Source organism: Onychostoma macrolepis, chromosome 16 (assembly GCF_012432095.1).
Source record: "Onychostoma macrolepis isolate SWU-2019 chromosome 16, ASM1243209v1, whole genome shotgun sequence".
NCBI classification, from domain to species: domain Eukaryota; kingdom Metazoa; phylum Chordata; class Actinopteri; order Cypriniformes; family Cyprinidae; genus Onychostoma; species Onychostoma macrolepis.
In genome coordinates, this window is record NC_081170.1 from 10,942,881 (window position 1) to 10,965,218 (window position 22,338).

General features: G+C 37.6%; 1 protein-coding gene across 3 annotated transcripts; it reads right to left on the reverse strand.

Moving 5' to 3' along the window:
• Positions 1-148: 148 nt before the first annotated feature.
• Positions 149-22,116, reverse strand: thrap3a (thyroid hormone receptor associated protein 3a). Of its 3 annotated transcripts, XM_058746170.1 has the most exons (12): positions 22,027-22,080; positions 21,767-21,838; positions 15,947-16,108; positions 10,738-11,565; positions 8,365-9,096; positions 8,067-8,236; positions 4,378-4,489; positions 4,149-4,233; positions 3,214-3,401; positions 2,096-2,267; positions 1,879-2,016; positions 149-1,780 (listed from the first exon to the last, which is right to left on the reverse strand). In XM_058746170.1, exons 3-12 carry the CDS (start codon positions 16,078-16,080, stop codon positions 1,562-1,564), a joined length of 2,778 nt encoding a protein of 925 aa, XP_058602153.1. In that variant the 5' UTR covers positions 16,081-16,108; positions 21,767-21,838; positions 22,027-22,080; the 3' UTR covers positions 149-1,561. The 3 variants fall into 3 exon arrangements, with proteins under 3 accessions (XP_058602153.1, XP_058602156.1, XP_058602157.1); XM_058746173.1 differs by having other exon boundaries at positions 1,879-2,013; positions 21,767-22,116; XM_058746174.1 differs by lacking the exons at positions 15,947-16,108; positions 21,767-21,838; positions 22,027-22,080 and adding an exon at positions 12,825-12,961.
• Between the last annotated feature and the right edge of the window lie 222 nt (positions 22,117-22,338).

The window sequence follows — 22,338 nt, forward strand, 5'->3', positions numbered from 1 at the left end:
AGTAATAAATCATTTTTAAGAGACCATTAAAATAGGCTTAGTTCACAATATGATAATTTACCAATAAATAGGTTCGTCAATGTTTTTGGTCTCAAAAAAAAAAAAAAACGACTTCCTGTTTCTACTTGACACAAAAATCAGTCAGATGTAAAATTGCTGCATTTTTATTTCTTTCTGATTGTGAGTATATAAATGCAAGTCAAAATGTATATGTCATACAGTGCAAATCAGAACCCAGACAGCTAAAATCCAATTTTGAGTATGAATGAAAATTGTTCACTTTCCCCCCCAGGATATTCTTCATACTTTAACTCTTCAAAAACAAAAATAAAGGTGCTTAGCCAATAGAAAAAGGCATACAATTTGAAGACAAGACACACATTAGAAAAACCATAATAAAACAGGATGCACACACATATTGTCAAAAACTTGCACCCCAATAAATCAAAAATTGAACGGTCTTTAAAACATTTGTAAGTGCATGTACATTTAACTTTATCTGTAGGCTGTTTGTCCAGTTTCAAAGTTGACATCTTTGACTAGCAGTTGGATGAATGTAAATCTTTTCCCCCCACATGTCATTGACTGGGACACGAATGTCTACCTGCTGTAGTTTGGTCCCATAGTGAGACTGGGTCATTCATACAAGTTAAGTCATGATCTTCGTTTCTATAGGTAGACACACAAGGGTCTCAAAGAGTTTCAATTAAGTCCACAAAACATTAATATGTACATCTATTTTGTTCAACAGCAATAATGAGTAACCAGCCATAGTTACTGGTATTCTACACTTCAGGCACTATGGTGTATTGATGGCACCTAACCATTGAACTAGTGGTCAAATAAAATGGGCTTTTTGATGCCTAATATCAACAAGCTGTGTGGCCAATAAACTACATATGTGTCGTATTATGTTGAACTGTACTGTGTTTTACACAACAATCAAAATTCACACACAAATAAAAAATTTTACTATCCATAGACAAAGCTATCAGTAAAATTGGAAACTAAAAAAAGTGGGGAGATAAACAGTTCCTTTAATCAAGTAATAATCTCAAAATGGACAAATATAGGCTGATCAATTGGACTGCCTTATCCAATCAGTTTTTCACTACTTAGATATGAACTTTTTGTTCCATGTTTGTTTCGTTTGCATGTTTTAATAGTCTTGTGCAAAAAAGCAGACTGGATTCACAATGGAGGCACTCGATTTCAATTTAAGGATAGAAAATAAATTTGAAGTTGCCTTTAACAGTGTCTGTCATGATTAGATGAATGTGCTCCTCTAGATAACTTTGTTTAAACTCCATAATATGTATTTTTCTATGAACTTTTGAGAGTCTGCATGTACAAAAAAAAAAAAAAAAAAGCACAAAACATGACCAAGCTGACAAAAAGCATCCTCACGAAAATAGGAAATCAAAGCAATACAATAAAAAAGCCTCTTTCCTATCAAAAAGTTTTAGATGCATATGGATGTGAATATTATATCCATTCTTGAAAGTGTGAAGGCTGGATTTAAAGCATGATGAGGGATCTTAACATCGTTACTGCTCTGTTCTCACTGGTCCTGTTCAACATCATCTCCTTGCTGGTCACCCTCATCATCATCAGTGGCCTGGAATTTATCATGAGCCCATTTAGGGCTCGTATTATTGGTGGTGTTGGTATTTGTGGCCCTCCGGAGGATGAAACGTCCCTTTGTGCGAAGAGCATTACCGCGACCACGTCCTCGTGTGTCCATCATCTTCTTCTGAGCTTCACCATCTCTTTCACTGTGCTGCAAAGACATATATAGTTGTAGGTGGGACTATTTTTCCATTAGAAACTCTAATAGAAAGGTAAAGCAGAATGGGTGTTACAAAGATCACAACATACTAGGAAGTATTTCTTGCTCTTGGGAGTGTATTCTTGATCCCAGTCGTCATTCTTTGCTGACATGTTCATCTGTGAATTACCATTACTGCGTCCATGGAAATTTCCTCGGTTCCAACTTCTACCGCGTATTCTAAGCTGCTGAGAAACAGCACATGGCAACCTTAAGTACCACAGCAATAAACAAACATCTTAGTTATTCATACCACCAAAAACGTACAAAGCCTCCTCGTGCCCGTCCTCTTTCTGCAGGCTCTCCATACTCCCTAAGCCCCTGTTGTATTTTGGAGAAACCTTCTGCCTTTATCTCAGTGTCTTCTTCATGGTAAACAAAGGGAGACGATGAAGATGAGGAAGATGACCCAGAATGCTCACGTTTCTTCTTGTTTTTCCTTAGGAATGAAATAACATTCGATTCATTCATTGTTCAAGAATGAAAACAGGTCTTAAAAATCAACTGGATCAAAGCTGACAACTTTTATTGTTCTTTAACACATGCAAGATGACTTTATCATGTCATTTGCTTCTCCACCAACTATAAATTAATCTTTACCTTTAGGAAATCAGGACATTTTTTTAAACACTTGACAGCCTTTATCCAACATATTCCATATATCCAGCTGACCAGAAAGACAAAAAGGTACGTTCACACTGACAGTGATTTAATAGCTGAAGGTGACCAATTTGCTGTCCTATTGGGCACAAGCAGGCGTTCAAACTTGACGGTATCAGGAGGTTAAAATCATGTAAGCTCCACTCCCTTTGGAAGTTGCTGCATCATATTGCAGCTCATTTGCATCAAGTTCAACTCTGCTCAACATTCGCACTGCCAACAATTTCTGCCACTCATGTCGCCTCACATCACCAACTCTCATTGAAATTGTCTGACTTCTTGTTGCTGCAGACTGCTGTGAGTGTGAACGCATCTTCAGGCCTTTTTATAAATGTTTTAAGCCCTCTTGAGAGGCTCAAGAAGGACTTCTTGACGGTTTCATCTTGTTTAATCTTTACTTGACTCAACCATTCTTTTAATGTTGAGGCAAGTAAAATTTTAGCTGAAATTGCAAATTGTTTGTTGGTTGATCAAAATACTACATTTAGAGAAGTCATTATCACCAAGGCAGGATTTTTTCACTTGAGAGGACACAACAAACCCAAACAAAAATACAACTGAAAAAATACAAACAGTTTTGTCACCAAAGTCACCAAAAAAGTCACCAAAATGGCAGCAGCTTCAACCGTCTAAGTCTCTCTTAATTCTGTTTTCTATAACTGAACAACTCAGAGCAGAACCACTGTAATTCATGATCACTCTGACATGCCTATACAGCAGCTTACTTCTGTTTTTTGTGGTTCTTTGAGTTTTTCTCAGTGGATATTTCCTTGTTTGAATCTGGAGATTCCCTCGATTCTCTTCCTCCATACTCCTCCTCTCTGTGCTCTCTCTCCCCACTCAAGCATTTCTTTCTGCGCTCAATATCCAGCCGAAGGTCCACTGAATCACCTTTAGATTTTTTACCATCGACCTGTGGTGAGGACAAAGAGATATTTTGGCCAGATGAGGGTTAGCGGCGTTCCAGTAGCTTCATGTAGCATTGCATGGGGTGGGACTAAAACGGAAAACATGGCAACAGCTGAATTATAACAACCATGCAAATGGATGAGAGGAAGAGACCTTTTCTAATATAATTTTAAGTGCCATTTTGTCTTCTCACACTCTTTCAACAGGCTAATTAAACAGTATTTCTCAGAAATGGCAATAGGCCGCAAAGGTAACAATTGCATTTCCTCTTACTTGCTCACCAAAACAAAAAAAGACAATAAACAAAACAAAATAGTACAGGAGGCAACATTACAGGACCACAGCAGATATACTTTCATTGGTGCTCATGAAAGTATGTTGTTTTTACTTGGCCTAAACACCTCACTTGTTCTTTGCAGGCTTTGAAGAGGAATACTTACTATGACTTTTGTTTAGAGTCCTTTGAATGGATTTGACATGGGAACAACTGGTCACTTCCATTTCTGACCCCTGATTTCTTGCCTCTTAGGAAGGCTTGTACCCATAGTAAAAGGTTACCATCAAACGTTGAGGGGGCATTTACAACACAACAACCTGAATGCACCTCTTTTTGCATCTCACATTTGGAATTTTATGCCTCTCTCATCAGAAACAGAGTTTAGCGAGAGAAGGAAGCCTAAGAATGCTCTGGACGGATCACTCGAGCAGCATCCTTTTCCAAAATACGTCATATTTCAAAATGTTCGGTCACCTTGAAGCTGTTTTCCATGGAGCTTTTCATCTCATCAAACAGAAGAGAATGCCTCTTAAAAGCACTGGGAGAAACATCAATTCTCCTATGAAAAAAAAGAGGTGGAAAGAGGAATATTTTGATGAATGTCAATCCTCCTTTCTTAGAGCCTTAGAAATTGTCAAAACAAATAAATTACTAATACGTGCGTGAGAAAGCAGCCTGGGAAGTTGTCCCTGAATTTTTGTACCTGTGTATCTCTGGACTCTTTCTCTGCTTCATGAATTCTTTCTCAGCAGCTCTTCTCTGGTACATGGCAAATCGGTCATTTAGGGTCAATCCAGAGGAAGGAAAATATTGAGCTGTGGGCAGACAAATAATAATTTGTTTGTTTGTTTTTTCAATTAAATGAGGAATTATTCATATTTATATATATATACAGTATCTCACAAAAGTGAGTACACCCCTCACATTTTAGTATATCTTCTCAAGGGACAAAACTATAGAAATGAAACTTGGATATATTTTAGAGTAGTCAATGTGCAACTTGTATAGCAGTAAAGATTTACTGTCCTCTGAAAATAACTCGACATACAGCCATTATTGTCAAAAAAGATGGCAACAAAAGTGAGTACACCCTAAGTGATAACAGCTATACGTCGTTTAACCATGCAAAGCCACATGTCCTATTCATCATGTTCATGTTTTTTTCTGCTCGACAGGACCATACAAATTTGTGTATCTTGTTTTAGAGCAGTTACAATTTGGAACTTTGAGTACAATTCTTTCATACTGACCACTGGATGTTCAACATGGCACCTCATGGCAAAGAACTCGTTATTGAATAAGAATTGTTGCTCTCCACAAAGATGGCCGAGGCTATAAGAAGTTCTGTAACACCCTGGAACTGAGTTACAGTACAGTGGCCAGCGTCATACAGAGGTTTTCCAAGATGGGTTCCACTTGGAACAGGGCTCGCAAAGGTCCTATAGCTTTCCTGTAGCTCAAATAGTAGAGCATGGCGCTAGCAACGCCAAGATCATGGGTTCGATTCCCAGGAAAAGCAAAATGTAAAAATGTAAAACTGTAACTTGAATGCAATGTAAGTCGCTTTGGATAAAAGCGTCTGCTAAATGCATAAATGTAAATGTCAATCAAAGAAGTTAGGTTCTCATGCTGTGCGTCAGGTGCAGAAGCTGGCTTCAAAAAACAGACGTATGAGTGCTGCCAGCATTGCTTTAGAGGTTGCAGAAGTGGGAGGTCAGCTTGTCAGTGCTCAGACCATACGCTACACACTGCAACAAGTCAGTTTGCATGGCGGTCATCCCAGAAGGAAGAATCTTCTTAAGTTGGCTCACAAAAAAGCCTGCAAACAGTTTGCTGAAGACAACCTGTACAAGAGTATGAATTTCTGGAACCATGTCCTGTGGTCTGATGAGACTAAGATAAACTTGTAAGGCTCAGATGGTGTCCAGCATGTGTGGTGACGCCCTGGTACCATGAAAATTGTGTCTTGCCTACAGTCAAGCATGGTGGTGGTAGCAACATGGTCTGGGGCTGCATGAGTGCTGCTGGTACTGGGGTGCTGCGGTTCATTGAGGGAAACATGGATTCCAATATGTATTGTGACATTCTGAAGCAGAACATTATGCCCTCCCTTCAGAAACTGGGCCAAACGGCAGCTTTCCAACATAATAACGACCCCAAACACACCGCCAAGATGACAACTGCCTTGCTGATGAAGCTGAAGTTGAAGGTGATGGAGTGGCCAAGTATGTCTCCAGACCTGAACCCTATTGAACACCTGTGGGGCATTCACCATGTGTCTAACATCCAACAGCTCCGAGATGTCATTATGGAGGAGTGGAAGAGGATGCCAGCAACAACCTGCGCAGCTCTGGTGAATTCCATGACCAGGGCAGTGCTAGATAACGGTGGTTCCCCTACAAAATATTGACACTTTGGACACAGTTTTGACATGTTCACTTAGGGTGTACTCATTTTTGTTGCCAGTGATTTGGACAATAATGGCTATATGCTGAGTTATTTTTAGAGGACAGGAAATTGTACTTCTATACAAGCTGCACATTGACTAATCTAAAATATATCCAAGTTTCATTTGTGTAGTATTGTCTCTTGAGAAGATATACTGAAATTGTTGCTGAAATGTGAGGGGTATACTTGTGGTGTGTGTGTGTATATATATATATATATATATATATATATATACATAAAGTATCTCACAGAAGTGAGTACACTCCTCACATGTTTGTAAATATTTTATTATATCTTTTCATGTGACAACACTGAAGAAATGACACTTTGCTACAATGTAAAGTAGTGAGTGTACAGCTTGTATAACAGTGTAAATTTGCTGTCCCCTCAAAACAACTCAACACACAGCCATTAATGTCTAAACCGCTGGCCACAAAGTGAGTACACCCCTAAGTGAAAATGTCCAAATTGAGCCCAATTAGCCATTTTCTCTCCCCGGTGTCATGTGACTCCTTAGTGTTACAAGGTCTCAGGTGTGAATGGGGAGCAGGTGTGTTAAATTTGGTGTTATCGCACTCACTCTCTCATACTGGTCACTGGGAGTTCAACATGGCACCTCATGGCAAAGAACTCTCTGAGGATCTGAAAAAAAGAATTGTTGCTCTACATAAAGATGGCGTAGGCTATAAGAAGATTGCCAAGACCCTGAAACTGAGCTGCAGCATGGTGGCCAAGACCATACAGCGGTTTAACAGGACAGGTTCCACTCAGAACACAACCAAAGAAGTTGAGTGCACGTGCTCAGCGTCATATCCAGAGGTTGTGTTTGGGAAATAGACGTATGAGTGCTGCCAGCATTGCTGCAGAGGTTGAAGGGGTGGGGGTCAGCCTGTCAGTGCTCAGACCATACGCCGCACACTGCATCAAATTGGTCTGCATGGCTGTCGTCCCAGAAGGAAGCCTCTTCTAAAGATGATGCACAAGAAAGCCTGCAAACGGTTTGCTGAAGACAAGCAGACTAAGGACATGGATTACTGGAACCATGTCCTGTGGTCTGATGAGACCAAGATAAACTTATTTGGTTCAGATGGTGTCAAGAGTGTGTGGCGGCAACCAGGTGAGGAGCACAAAGACAAGTGTGTCTTGCCTACAGTCAAGCATGGTGGTGGGAGTGTCATGGTCTGGGGCTGCATGAGTGCTGCCGGCACTGGGGAGCTACAGTTCATTGAGGGAACCATGAATGCCAACATGTACTGTGACATACTGAAGCAGAGACTGGGCCGCAGGGCAGTATTCCAACATGATAACGACCCCAAACACACCTCAAAGACAACCACTGTCTTGCTAAAGAAGCTGAGGGTAAAGGTGATGGACTGGCCAAGCATGTCTCCAGACCTAAACCCTATTGAGCATCTGTGGGGCATCCTGAAACGGAAGGTGGAGGAGCGCATGGTCTCTAACATCCACCAGCTCTGTGGACTCCAGTGGCAACCTGTGAAGCTCTGGTGAACTCCATGCCCAAGAGGGTTAAGGCAGTGCTGGAAAATATAATGGTGGCCACACAAAATATTGACACTTTGGGCCCAATTTTGACATTTTCACTTAGGGGTGTACTCACTTTTGTGGCCAGTGGTTTAGACATTAATGGCTGTGTGTTGAGTTGTTTTGAGGGGACAGCAAATTTACACTGTTATACAAGCTGTACACTCACTACTTTACATTGTAGCAAAGTGTCATTTCTTCACTGTTGTCACATGAAAAGATATAATAAAATATGTACAAAAACGTGAGGGGTGTACTCACTTCTGTGAGATACTGTATGTGTGTGTGTGTATATATATATATATATATATATATATATATATATAAAATTAATACATTTCATTTTTAGGCCAGTGTACACAACCTTGACTGCAAAAGACATCAGTCATCAGTTTCAGTCACCTTTAATGTGATGGACAATTGAAACTATGTGTTGGGCAAACAGCTCAGATGGACTTTTGGGTGACTGCTGAGCCTGAAGATGCTGAAGGACAGTTTGAAACTCCCAATCCTTCTTATCAAGATGCAGTAAATCCAGAAGATTCCTTCTTTCATTGCTCAAAACAGACGTCCTGTCAAATACATCAATGGTTAGGAAAGGCAAAATGAAATAGAATTCAACAGTACAAAGGTTTGTGAAGATGCAAGTAGAAGCAAAAGGTCCTTGCTGAGATCTTGGAGGGAAATGAAAATAATTTACCTTGCAAGGTCATCACTTAGAGAATCCATCCTCACACTGAATTCACTTCCTCTTTTCACTGAAGCTCTTGGTGGGGATTCTTCATTCATAACCACAAACATCTCTTGCTCACGGTTCTCAGAGCTCCTCCTGGGCAGCAGTGTGGGATTAGAAGAGGAACTTAGTGTGGTTTTCTCCTTTCGTTTTACATTAGAGAGCTTTTCAGGTGAGGGATCCTTAAACATGCCACTGAGCTGGTCTCTCTTAGAGAGAGCAGCTAGTAAATTTGCTGCTCTTTCCTGTTTATGGCAGAGCAGGAGAGCTTCCAGCTCATCATCCCACGCCATGTCCTGCATCCTCCTGATCCGGTTCTCGAACATTTCACGAGCGGATACTGTGACTTTGCTTTTGCTTTTTCTTTTGGAGGGATCATTTTCCATATCCCTCACCCTATCAGACATCTCTATTTCTTCATCATCATTCTCTCCATCCTCGCACAGAAGTGTCGGGCCATTTCGTGAACCCCTTTTAGTGGAGCTTATGGATAACTTGTTACCATCACCACTCTTGGCAGATTTGGATTTCTCCTTCTCTCCTGCATTGTCGTGATCTGAAATGCGAGACAACTCAATGCCCTTTTCAAACATTTCTCCATTTTCTTTATCACATACTATATCTCCATTACTTTTCCCTTTATGTGTGTTGTCGTCCCATGTAGAGGCCTGTTTTTTAAGATTTTGCTCCTCCAGAAATCTAGTCAATGAGAGAAAGAGATTTTCAGTTTATTATTATTTACAATAACGTGCTCAGACACATCTGTTGTCAGTTTGACGTGACCATGGACTTCTGCCCCAAGTCAGATTGACAGAACTATTCATAAACTGTAATGGATTTGTTCATTTTACCGTGTACAAATGAATGGCTTCCACTGTGAAACAGGTAAACAAGTGTGTGTGAGGCTGGGAAAATTTCACTTCATCCATTTGCAAAGTGCAAATATAAACCTTTTAGACCTTTTTAGAACATCTAAATTACAGACTGTGAGCTGACATTTGTAAACAAGGCATATCTAGCTCTTCATGTGTGTTGGTTCTTTCTTCCAACAGCTCTTTTGATGCATTTGAAGGGCAGATTGCAACCCAACTGTGCAATCTTACTTTTTTTCTGGCACACGCACAGGACTTATATGTTATTTCCACTCTTACACTGACTAAAATAAAGGTAAAAAAGAAAAAGAAAATAGAAAGCAAATTTCAAATGCATATAATCCATCGAAATTATGAACATCTGTCATTTAATTCGCTTGAAAGGCCTAAAACACAGTATGTACAGGACAAATGAATCTAGGGCTGGGTAGAAATGATGATCTTTGTTTGAACAATTGACTCTTGACTAACAAATGACTACTATGAATCATTCTCATGAATCAGTCCTATTTAGTGAATCAAAAATATACAATGCATCCAGTGTAGCCCTGATGCAGGCAATTGATGAATCTTATGGGATGATTTGTTTCATGAATGGCTCAAAAATATGAGTTACTGATTTGAATCATTCTGAAATTGCCTTTTATGATATACAGCATTAGCAGACAGAGATTAAATGGAATCAAATCAGGAAGCCTGCGATAATACCCAGCCCTAGGATAAACAATGAAATAATATACACTATTGGTAAAAAGTTTGGAATTACAAAGATTTTTTTATGTTTTTAAAATAAGTCACTCACCAAGTTTGCATTTATTTGATTAAAAATACAGTAAAAACTATATTTAATATTTTGAAAAATTAATGTAATTTAAACAATGTAATAATGTAAAAAATGTAATTTATGCCCTTGGTGGCAAAGCTGAATTTTCAGCAGCCATTACTCCAATCTTCAGCATCACATGATTTTCAATTAATAATCGCTCTTAATATTATCAGTGTTGAAAATTTCCTTTTTCTGGATTATTTGATTAATAAAAAGTTCAAATAAACAGCATTTATTTGAAACAGGAATCTTTAGTAACATTATGTCTTATGTCATTTGTAATAATATTGTCACTTTTGATCAATTTGTGTGTCATTGACAATAATAAAAAATGTTTCCTGAGCACCAAATCAGCATATTAGTATTAGAATGATTTCTGAATTATCATGTGGCACAGAAGAGTAATGGCTGAAAATTCAACTGTCATCACAGAAGTAAAATACATTTTGAAATATTTTTTAAATAGAAAACAATTACATTAAATCAAATAATATTTCATAATATTACTGATTTTTGATCAAATAAATGCAGCCTTGGTGAGCCTTAGAGACTTTATATAGAGACTATTATTCCAAACTTTTAGGATGTGTACAAACTGATAAATAAGCAACACAGTTTTTCATTAAAAGAAAGCAAACTTACTTCAAAAACGCAGCGGAGATAGCAATTGTATCATCTGTCTGTTGGTCAATATTTGTAAAGAGCCCAAACCCATTGAAAACCTTCTTTATGAGGCTGGGGTTTGAAGGTGCAGTCTCAACACTCTGCCAGGTGGTGGCAACTTTATTAGGAGCATTATGAGCAGGACTTGTCTCGTTGGTTGCAGAGTCCATCGGTTGGTCATTAGTGACAGTGGAGCAAACCTGCAGACTTGCCTTTTTAGGACTAGTGTCATGGTTCCTCAAAACCTGACAGTTCTCCACAGTCCTGTCTCCATCAGAGTTCCCTTTGGCCACTGGAGAGCCTCCCACCTGCTCTGCCAGAGCCCCATCTCCTCCTCCTCGGGTTTCTTCGGGCACAGAGATGTCCTCTCTTACATCTTTGCAACTGCGTTTGGCAGACCCAGAGTTGGAGGAGGAAGAATGGTGCGACTGTGGCGATCTCCCTGAGGACGACCTGTCAGAGCGGCGGGAATGGCTGCGGGACTGAGAACCTTTTGACTGCTTCTTGGGAGAGCGTGAACGTGAGCGGCCCCTCTTGGGGCTGTTGGGGTAGTACTGCTGCTGTTGCTGCTGATGGTGCTGCCGGAAGTTCTGCCAGTTTTTGGGTCGGTAGTTATTATATCCACCCCTTCCACCGCGCTGAAAGCGGCCCCGGAAAAAGCCCTGACCTCTACCCCGGAAGTAATATGGCCTCCGGAAGCCTCTGTGGTTGCCTCGAAACTCACGTTGGTTCTGGTATTCCCGTGTGTGGTTCCGCTCCCGGTTGTGGGATGGAGAATGGGATCTTGACCGAGAGCGAGACCTAGAGCTTGAAGACAACAAAAAGAAGAACTGAGTCAACAAAACTCTTTAGGATATAGAAAATTACACAAAGAGACATTACATATGATATTGGAAAACAAACTAATTTTTACTTAGATTTTTTCCTTAATATGGGACCCAAAGAGGACTAAAAACACTATAAAAGCTACATAAAAGTAGCCTACATTTTCTTCTGAAGCCTCATATCTTGATACATCTGCATGACCAAAAGATTTTCACTACTAATCTTCACCTCCATTGCAGATCTCAAATCAAATTTATAAAGTTAAAATGTCAAGAAATTTGGTTATGAGACACTTCAGAACGAATGATGTTTATTTTATTGATGTCCAACTAAATGCTTTAGGTAATATTTCAGATTAACAGTAAATAATGACTTTGGGCCACTTCCTCACACAAATAGATGATTTTTATCCTTTTTGGAGCTAGAAAGCCCAGTAGTTGTATGAAAAAGATTCTCTTAAAAGAATGCACAATAATAGTAATAATAATTATAATAAATGATTGTTATTAAATAAATAATAATAAATGGTTAACTAATCCTATAATAACTGATAACATTAATTTCTAAAGCAAAAAAGGACAATGAATATAGCAATACAATTGTACAAATATACAATAAATATTTAACTGTGAATTCAGCTCTTTTAATAATTTAAGGTCAATAATTAGTGTAACACTATTTTTCAGAATTATTTCAGGTAGTATAAACACTTACTGCTATGACCAATTACAATTAGCTCTGGGTGCAAGGTCAACTGTAGCCACACGGTGGCCCTGTTGTTCTATTTATGAACACATCTAAAGTAAATAGTTCTGGTCTCTCTGTAAAGCAGTCCCTTTCAGCATGTCTTAACATATCACAAACACTGATAATCAACTAAACAACTTGCACATGCAAGTACTTCATACTGTGCATTGCACTCTGATCTATAGAATATTCAATATGTATAATTCATAGAATATAATCTCCTTGGAAAATGAACAGACACTGAACGATTTCAACATAATGCACACATCAACTGTGTTAGAGAATAAAATTACAGACGACATGCAATTATGTCTAGCATTGTATTAAAACCCGTCATTCCAGTACAGTGGAATTTTTTGTCATTTGGAAAGTGAAACGGTGTTGCAAATGATTATCCAACTGAAGCACCCTGCAACCAATTTACAATCCGAAAAACAACTACAAACATAATGACATTAACAATAACCTACAGTTTCAGCTGGTGTTGTACTCACCTGATGCGTTTTTTCATTGGAATACAGAGTAAGAAGGTAGTGCACAGAGCAACATGATATTCTCACAGTGAGCAAGAGGGACTTTGCATCTCCTCCAGTGAGCACGGATGGAAAGAGTCAGTCACATGGGTCATATGGGAAAGATTTCTACTCTCTTTCTACGAAGCAAAGAGGAGGTTCTCAGCCTGCCAGTTACAATGCACTAGCTTTGCACAGAGAGCAGACTTTAACTGAAGGTAACAATTACAACAGCTCCCTTATTTGAAAAGCTATTTATCCACTAAGTTAAATTGATTTAAGTAATTATTTAGTCATTCTCATGTAATTTCAAACCTATATCATTTTCTGTCTTCTGGGAAGCACAAAAGCAGACATTTTAGTTGTACTGGTTGCACTTTTCCCTGTTATTACAATGAATGGAAACTGAAGCATTTAATCTTCTAAAAGGGTACAAAAGCAACAAAAAAAGTCATCCATATGACTTCTAAAGTCATATGACAGCTTTATGTGAGAAAAACGGACCAAATTTAAGTCCTTATTGACTAAAAACCTTGATATTGTAGCTCACATCTCACAAGATAATACAGAATGACAGAATTTTTGGGCTGTTTGTCACACAAAGCTATCATAAGACTTCAGAAGACCTGAAATCTCCTCTGCGCAAAAGTCATATCGACAACTTTTATAGAGTTTTGCATTTGCAGTTTTTAAACCTTTAAACTGTAACAGCACTTGAAAAAAGCAACTAGTACAATTCTTTTATGTTCCACAGAAGAATAAAGAAATACAGATTTGGAGTAAATGAACAAACTTTGGACAAACTCTCCCTTTTATTTAGTACTTTGCTTTCTCAGAAACAGGTCATTTATGATTTAGTAATGACTGCATTTTTTTATCCACTTATGACCTTATGACAGTTTGACTTAATTCAAAACCATACAGCTATTCTTCATTCTAATGACATGCATGCATCAAGCTTTTTCCAGCTGCGGCATCTCTCTGAAACTGTGGTCAGCAATGAGAGGCCAGGCTCTCAAGATTTCCCTTGCAAATAAGGGACATCAGATTTTGCCCTCTACAGATTCCATTTGCATGAAAAATTGTACATCTCTCCCGACTGGCCTCAAAGTATACTGTCAGCCACACAGGAAAAAGGATTCATGCTTATGGGAAAAAATCATGCATCCTCAAAAATATTTAAAACAAAAAACCAGAGTACCACAAATATGTATCCGTTTTTGTCTAATAGAAAGCAGCAGTTTTTTGGCAGGGGCAATTTACATTTGGCTACCTAACGGGCTCCACTGTGTTGTAAGCACAAAACCAGCAGTTCTATGAGAATGTGCAGGGAAGTACAATTTTAGCACGGGAAATAAGAAAGTGTGGTGAGCCTTTCCAACACCACAGCCCTTCCCAAATCTCAGACTTTATGCAATGCTGATGAACACATGGAGAGTAAAATCACAGTGACTGAGCAGCCCCTTTTCAACAAGTGAGGAAGCCAGAGTATAAAAGCACAGGGTGCATTTATACGTACGGAGGTGTACCTTACATAACTTTGGCCTGGCAGCTGTGGCTAGACGCTGAGACTGGCACTGGAATATTGATTTTAATGTAAAATGAGTCATGGAGGGGAAGCCGAGCATGAGTCACATGGTGTGTGTTTACAATGAAGTTCTATTGTGTGTTTACGAACAAAGTGAGAAGTTAACAGTTTGCCAACCCACTCAATCCTTAAGCACATCTGTCAAGACACAGTAAGCCTTATTGTGTTTAGATTTGTACTTTGTAGGACGGTCAGAATGAGTAGCTAATGTTCATTGTTCACCAAGCACAAGATTATAAGTAGACCCAGATGGAATCTTTCTTCTGACATTTTCTAGGTTTATTTACGCAGAACTGTGAGCTAATTCCATGTGGGCCTGATTGGAATACAGCAAAAGAGGCTAAATTAATCTGCATGAATGACCCAGTACTTAGGAAAATGGAAATGATTACTGATAATTTAATTAGTTTTTCCTCTTAGAAATTATATTACAACACATCCCTCCTTTCCTATTCATTCTGTTATGTATTTAAATCCACAACACGTCACTGAAAGTGATGACTGAAACTTGAAAGTACAAAATCTGACTCAAAACTGAAATTAATCATCAAAACCAACTTCTTCGTCCAACATCTGCACACACCTGCTTTGTACGCTGCAGTAATGGTAACCAGTGTTGGGGAAAGTTACTTTTAAAGGTAATGCATTACAATATTGCGTTACTACCTAAAAAAGTAACTAATTACATTACTTTGTTACTTTTTATGGAAAGTAATGTGTTATGTTACTTTTGTGTTACTTTTTAAATATGAGCAGGGCTTGATTGTTTTTAATATAAGAAGTTCTATTTATAGCAAATGTAAAAGCCCTTTCACACCAAACAGTGTACTGAATAAACCTCAGGCTGAAGGAAAAGTAAATTCACATCTGTACAGTAGAACGCAGGAGAAGAAAGTTCAACACTCTTCAGCAATAAAAAAACAATGAAGCACAATTGTTAGTTTATCTAAAGTTATTTTTGCTTATTAGTATGGTTGAACTGGATCATCAAAGGTCAGCAGCAAAGACATTGGTTAATAAAATGGGATTAGATACATTTGTGTTGTTTAACATGTTTAATTATTGCAGGTATGCATCATATTCTGAGTTTACATTTCACTGTTTTAGTTCATTTTGATGAATACTAAATCTGTTTTTTGCGAGTGGGATGAATTAATGCACATTCACATTTAGTCTAGAACTACAGTAAGATTATGTTCACACAGCTCACACAACGCCTCACTTCCTCATTTCTCCCAACATGGGGACAGGAGAACTGTCAGTCAATAAATGGGAAAAAAGTAACTGGCGTTACTTTTTTGAAAAAGTAACTCAGATATTTTCTTGTAAATTAAAAAGTAATGTGTTACTTTACTAGTTACTTGAAAAAAGTAATCTTATTACGTAACTCGCGTTACTTGTAATGCGTTACCCCCAACACTGATGGTAACCATCTAATTTTTAATTTACAAAATATTTTGTATGCCATGATTGCAAAACCAGTAGCTTCTATTTAATTAGCATACTAGACACTTACCAGTATCTGCGTTTCCTGGATCTAGATCTAGAGCTGCTTTGTGATCTGGAACGGGAGCGGGAATCAGAATGGGATCTTGATCTGGAGGCCGATCGAGAGCGAGACCTGGACTCTGATTTCTGTGTCTTTGACATTGTTGCTTGTGGCCTCTTACATATGTGCCTGTAATGAAACGAAAACCATTCAGACCAGCAAATTACAAAAAATTTGTAATCATAAAAAATGACATTTTTTAAAAGTTTTATGAGCTGTAGCCATGTTTGTTCTAGATTTTTTAAAATCAATTATATTTTAAGCAAAAAGCCAGGAAAATAGAGTTTATAGTGTTACAAGAGCTTGCTTTACTTTAAAAATTGTATGTAAATCACCACATTGAGCCACATTCATCCATCTACATTGAGTTTTCTCTGGGACATTAAGATGGCTTGGCTTGGGCAGTATTAAAATTTTCATATCTTTAAATCACAGTTTGTCAGGCTACAACCTGGAAAAATAAGCACTAAAGGTTTGTTTAAAGGCACAGCAGGAATTAATTATGCAAATGTCAGTCTACAAGGCTGTTCAAGTTTATGCGAGGGATCATCAACAGACAGTCTGTCATTATTCTTAATAATAATTTACAGTCTGTTTATTTTGCGATAATGGCTGGCTAACTGTACATTATACCGCTCATTACACAAATATTGATTTGAGTTGAGTATTTTCTTCCCTATATATTATCTTAAAACTTCCACCAGAAAAAAAAAATCATTATAGCAATCAGCCAACAATGCAACAATATTAGAATAATATTAATACTGTAGACATCTGAAGTGATTTTCAGCACAGTCAACAACTGAGATGTAAGAAGGCATCATTTGCACTGTACGAAACAAAATGTGTGAGTCTGAGACATGAAAGTAGCGCCAGTTTCAGTTACCGATGAGAAAGGTTACAATGCAAGACAGTCGGGTTCCAGAAGTAAAAATTGCATTTATTTTCTCCATAGAGGGATTCATTTTTAATGATAACTTATAAACCTTTGTGACAGACCTACTGTGAGCTATAAGGTTGTTAATCAATGGTATATGCTTTTGCTGACTTTTTTTTTTTTTTTAAGAATTCCAGGTGAAAAACTACATTACCTATGACTCTGCAAAGAAATCTCCTTTAGCATCTGCCCATGAAGCAATGGGAATGACAATACAGTCTCCATACACTCTCAAACTACTTTATATGTATATTAGTATATGCATACTGTGCAATAACATTGTTTCTATATACAAAATCAACCTCTTGAAATCAGCAGTTTTATATTCATTTGTCATCTTTTATTTGATCATGTAATGTTTTCCCTCATTAAAGTCACTAAGTAGAAAGTCTTTTTTCTTTGTAATGTTGTGATTCACCTCGCTGATAGCAGGTTGTTTGATTCATGGCTTATAAATCTTAAAGAAGGCAAAATTCCATATGGAAAAATGAATGGAAAAAACATTTCCAAAACCAAGGCCACTGAAAAAGTGCAAGGCACTGTTGAACTCTATTAGGAAGTATCAAAGTGCTGAATGTCACGATTAACCAATTGAAAATTGGCAATTTTAGAACAGTGTGTAAATTCTGTACCAACGGGAATGGCAAAAACAGTGACCGGGAAATACACTTAAAATGTCTAATTTAAGAACGGGTAAATTACTTTACTTATAGTTTTCCCTGTTCATTAAAATGCGATAGGAGAAAGTATTTCAGCACTGAAAAAAATGCACACTTCAGCTTCTTTAAGATTTTTAAAGATTTAAATACACACCGCATGTGTTAAGTCTACTGACAAGGACAAATGTGAGGAAATTCTACAGGTTTGGCCGGACAGATGTAAAGTGACGCCACATTAGCATGGAGGCGAGAGTGATTTACTGGCTCTTTAATGTTATCCCCAATGTATTTAAAGAGGTGTTGAAAGGTGATTCTGTCCATTGTCCATCATCTTTACCCTCCACAAATGCCCTCAACTGTTTCGCTGGCCTCACTCTTGGGCCTTTACCATAGGGAACACTGGTGATCAAAGAGAGACAGCACTGCGGCTCAAAATAAACTTGCACCAGAGATAAAGAGAGAGCTTTTGAGTTCACTGCGATGGCTGCAAATATCCATATTATAAGCTGCACCTCGACTGCTAGTCATCATGCCTGTTATAAGACAGTACTATTAATTAAAGTTACTAAACATAGATTCAAATCCAGTCTGAACTGATTTGCTATCTTTGCACTCATTACTAAGTGCGACACCTTCAAGCTAGTTGTTTACTTTATCTGGACAGAAAGCGACTGGTGACGCATCGCAAACAATTAGCTGTCACTTAACTGATCCATTAGGACTGGTGACATAAGGATCTCAAATAGATGCACAGAAATAGACCCTTAAGGCCCGTTCACACCAAGAACGATAACTATATTAGTATCCACACCAACAGATGATAACATTCTGATTATTCTGTGCATGATGCACTTATAATGTATGCTGCTTTCAATGCTCAAGCGCTTAAAAGCTGACTGGATTCTGATTGGCTGTCAATATTTTTATCATTGGAAAAAATGCTTTGAAAGTGACTCCAGCTATATTGTTTTTTTGTGAACGTTATTTTTTTGTGTGTCATTATTGTAATAATTGTGGTGTGGACTGCACTATTCTCTTCTTTTAACTTTCCTAACTTTAACTCTTATCTTTAACTTTATGGTTATTGATGTCATTCTTGGTATGAATGGCCCTTTTTGTGTTCCATGACATCCTAGATTTTCTCTTGGCTTTGCTTGTGAAAAACAAGCCTCAAGATTTACTGCCATTTTTTGGTAATCCTACATATGACGTGCAATTCACCTTTGCACTCCAGAAAAGTTATCTGGGAGGTTTTCCTTATTGAGACTCATCAGAAGTAGCTTTGCACACAGGAAATTGCAGACTGAACGCTTAAGCTACAATTCATTGTGGTATTTTTGTGTATAGCATGCTAGTCTGAGTAGATCCGTGCTGCTGTTTTAGTAAACATCGACCGAAATTAACCCAAAGCCTCTTTTTTTTTATTCCTTTTGACTGCTTGTTGGTTTTGGCCAGCAGTCCATAATTTCCTGCAGCCTCCAGACATCCAGACGTTTGGCTTACTGTGCAAAGTTTCTAAGCTACTTTACTTCTACTGTATATTGAAGAGCTATGGGAACATACTTGGAAGTTTAACCATTAAATGAATGTCACAAGTATTCATATAGTATGTCAACTAAGACACTTTGTGTTCAACAACCCAGCAGCAACAGTTTCCCATTCTCAGCACCTGTCTTTAGAGATTAACAAAGTTAGTTTCAGATGCTTAAAATAGAGATAACAGGAAAATAACACGTCACCAGATACTTTCATCTGTAAACAGTATAGCTTCCCGTTTGCAAATGAGGTCTAATTGACTCACAAGTGTGAAGGAGTCTGATCATGACACTTTTATGATAATGAAGGCATCATTGCATGGGTTAAGAAAATGTGTTGGATTGATTTCAAAGCATAGTATCATAGATTAGTAAAGAGCAGCTGTCTCGTAATCCTTCTTTAGTTAATCCTTAATATTCCTGAGGGGATCAATAAATATCTACGTGCTTATTTGTCTATATGGGAATGGAGTGTGGTCCATAGCCTAATCAAAAGGATTTGATAGCTAAAAATGTCTGTGTCAAACATCTCCGGTGGTCATACCCTTGTGCTGTCATTACAACATCACACATGCACACGCATCTAGATGGCTCCCAACAGTGACAGCTGCACTTGGACCTTCTCACCTGTTCGATTAAGGGGGGAAAGTTGATGTAAACAATGGTGCAACCTGACACGACCGCAATATGCTCCCAACACTCAATCAGCTGCTCTATCATTAAGACCACAGATGCAACACCAGCAGCACCAAAATCCCATTTGTTATCTGCATTAGTCAATGCAGCAAAAGAGACTCTTATCAACAGCCAAAGCAACTGCTACATTCTTCCAAAGACTCCACAGATGTGTGAAAACCTCTTTGAAATGTACAAAACATATGTCTTTTACAGCCTACAGCTTCTGAGGTAAATGTTTGATTGATTGTGGAGTTTCGAATCAATCTCTTCAGCAACTCTATTAATAAATGAAGTATGGGTATGCTGCATGACATTGCATGAACTTGAGAAGCTCTATACTTTTTGCTTGCAATGAGCTGCAGCTTCTCAAGACTCAAAGAGAGTCACATCCTGTCATCATTTCTCACCATCAGAACGTCTGCATGATTTTCTATCCTCTTTAGGTCACAAAAGTAGATCTTCTGTTTTCCATATATAGCTAGCAAGCAAATTGTAACTATGGGCTGTCAAGCTTCAAAATTTACAATAAATCATACAATTTGAGGACTCTATTTCGAGTGTTCTAAAGTTCTAAAGGAGTGGCTTTGGGTTGTGAAAAGTCATCTCAACATTAACTTTTATTGAACAGAAAAGAGTAGTGAGAAACTTTGCTAAAGTTTTTATTTAGTGTTTCACTGAAGAAAGAAAATAATAAAGGTTGAAAAGATATGTGGGTATGCAGACATAAGACCAAAAGCCCAAAACCTTACTCATAGAGGAAACTTTTTTTAGTTTTTTATTAATGCTGAGCCTGGTCCAATGCTGGGCCCTCTTTCATTTTATGATGACTTGTCTCATCTTGCTGTCATCGATGCATCTGTTAGTCTCTGCTGATTTTACAAGGGAACTCATCAGTTGAAGGTCTTCTCTATTTTAGTCTTATATGAGAATTACATAAAATATATAGCCTAATGGAGAACTGGGTGTAATGATAACTAAGAGCTTCCTGTAGTCTGACAAACCTGATTATTTAAAAAATGGGCTGACCAAACTTTCCAAATTAATATAGTGAGCTACTGAAAAGGCAAGAGATTGAGATGTTATTGTTCCAAGAACATGCTTCATAAAGCCAAAAGTAAGTGAACAGTCTTACATAATGTACAAATGCAAACTGTGGTTGAATAGATTTTAGATTATTCAAATGTGTAGCCTAACACATGGTATGTCACTGCAATGTAAGTTCTGACTGACAAAATGTTGTGTCACAGTGTCACACATTCAAACTCATCCATCATTAAGACTTTAAAAGAAATATTCTTGTACATCATCAAACATTCCCCCTTTAATAAATCCACAAATAAAATATAGTTCTCATGAACTGTATTTTATAATTCTAATAATAAAACACTCAAAAAATAGACAGGCTTACATTTAACTAAATAAATTCATGCTCAGGACAAAAGAGGGAAAATGAATCACAAAAAGTCAACTAAGGGAATAAAAACTGACAAATTAATGATTGTAAACTGGTGTTTTTAATTTGTTTTTTAATATTTGGAGCATGGTGTAGAACTATTGTTAATTATAAATATATAGCCTATTTAAAATTTAATATCATGCATGGTTTGTCTATTTATTTTTAATTAAAAAATAAAAGCTTCACATCTTTGAAAATGATTTTAACTGATGCCAAAAAATATCAAACTGATTTTGAAAACCTTATGAATGTTTACCAGTTAATGAACCAGTGAAATGAACAATGAAAAATTAATTTTTACTAGTTATTGTTACAACAGTAAAACTGTGGTAATTTGGCATCATCAATAATCACAGTCTAAAACATATGAATTAAACCAAATGACACAAAGCTGAAGTAGCTCGTTCCCAGAGTACATTTTTACTTTGTTTTTATCCTGTTTTATTCCATTTAGCTCTATTATTGTATTATATTAAAAGTTTCTAAAAATAATAATAATAAATTAAAAAAAAATAAACTTACCTATAATTCGATGTAGTCCAGGATGAAAAGATTCATCTACTGTCAAATGTTGCAGGTGACTGAAATAGTTTCCTTTCGTTTAGAAAGAAAAAATAAATCATTCGTTATACTTAAAGTAGCCTATCTATTTAAATCATTCTGTCGGAGAAAACGGCAATATCCAGTTGGATTAACCTGAAGTATCCACATTCAAAACGTAGTTATTTTAATTCCAAATGGCAAACTTGTCGTATTAAGCCGTAACCAAACTGTATAGTCACCCGTGAATACGGAGAACTATTCAAGTCCAGTGATGTAAAGCAGCTTTATGTGCTCACAGTGGCAGACTGGGGGTGTGACACGAGACTGTGCGATACAGCGTGGATACTACAGGCTGCGCGGGTTAAGTTTCTCCCCCTGCATTCCCCTGTCAATCAAATGTGCGCTGAAATCTAGCCACGCCCCTAGATGAGTTAAAGGAACAGGCACGCGTATTCAGATGTTTGTGCATGGCGAGATTTTGTTAGCATCATAAAAAATACTCACAGCAGCAGCTGCAGAATTCACACTCAACAACAGAGGATGAATTTTTT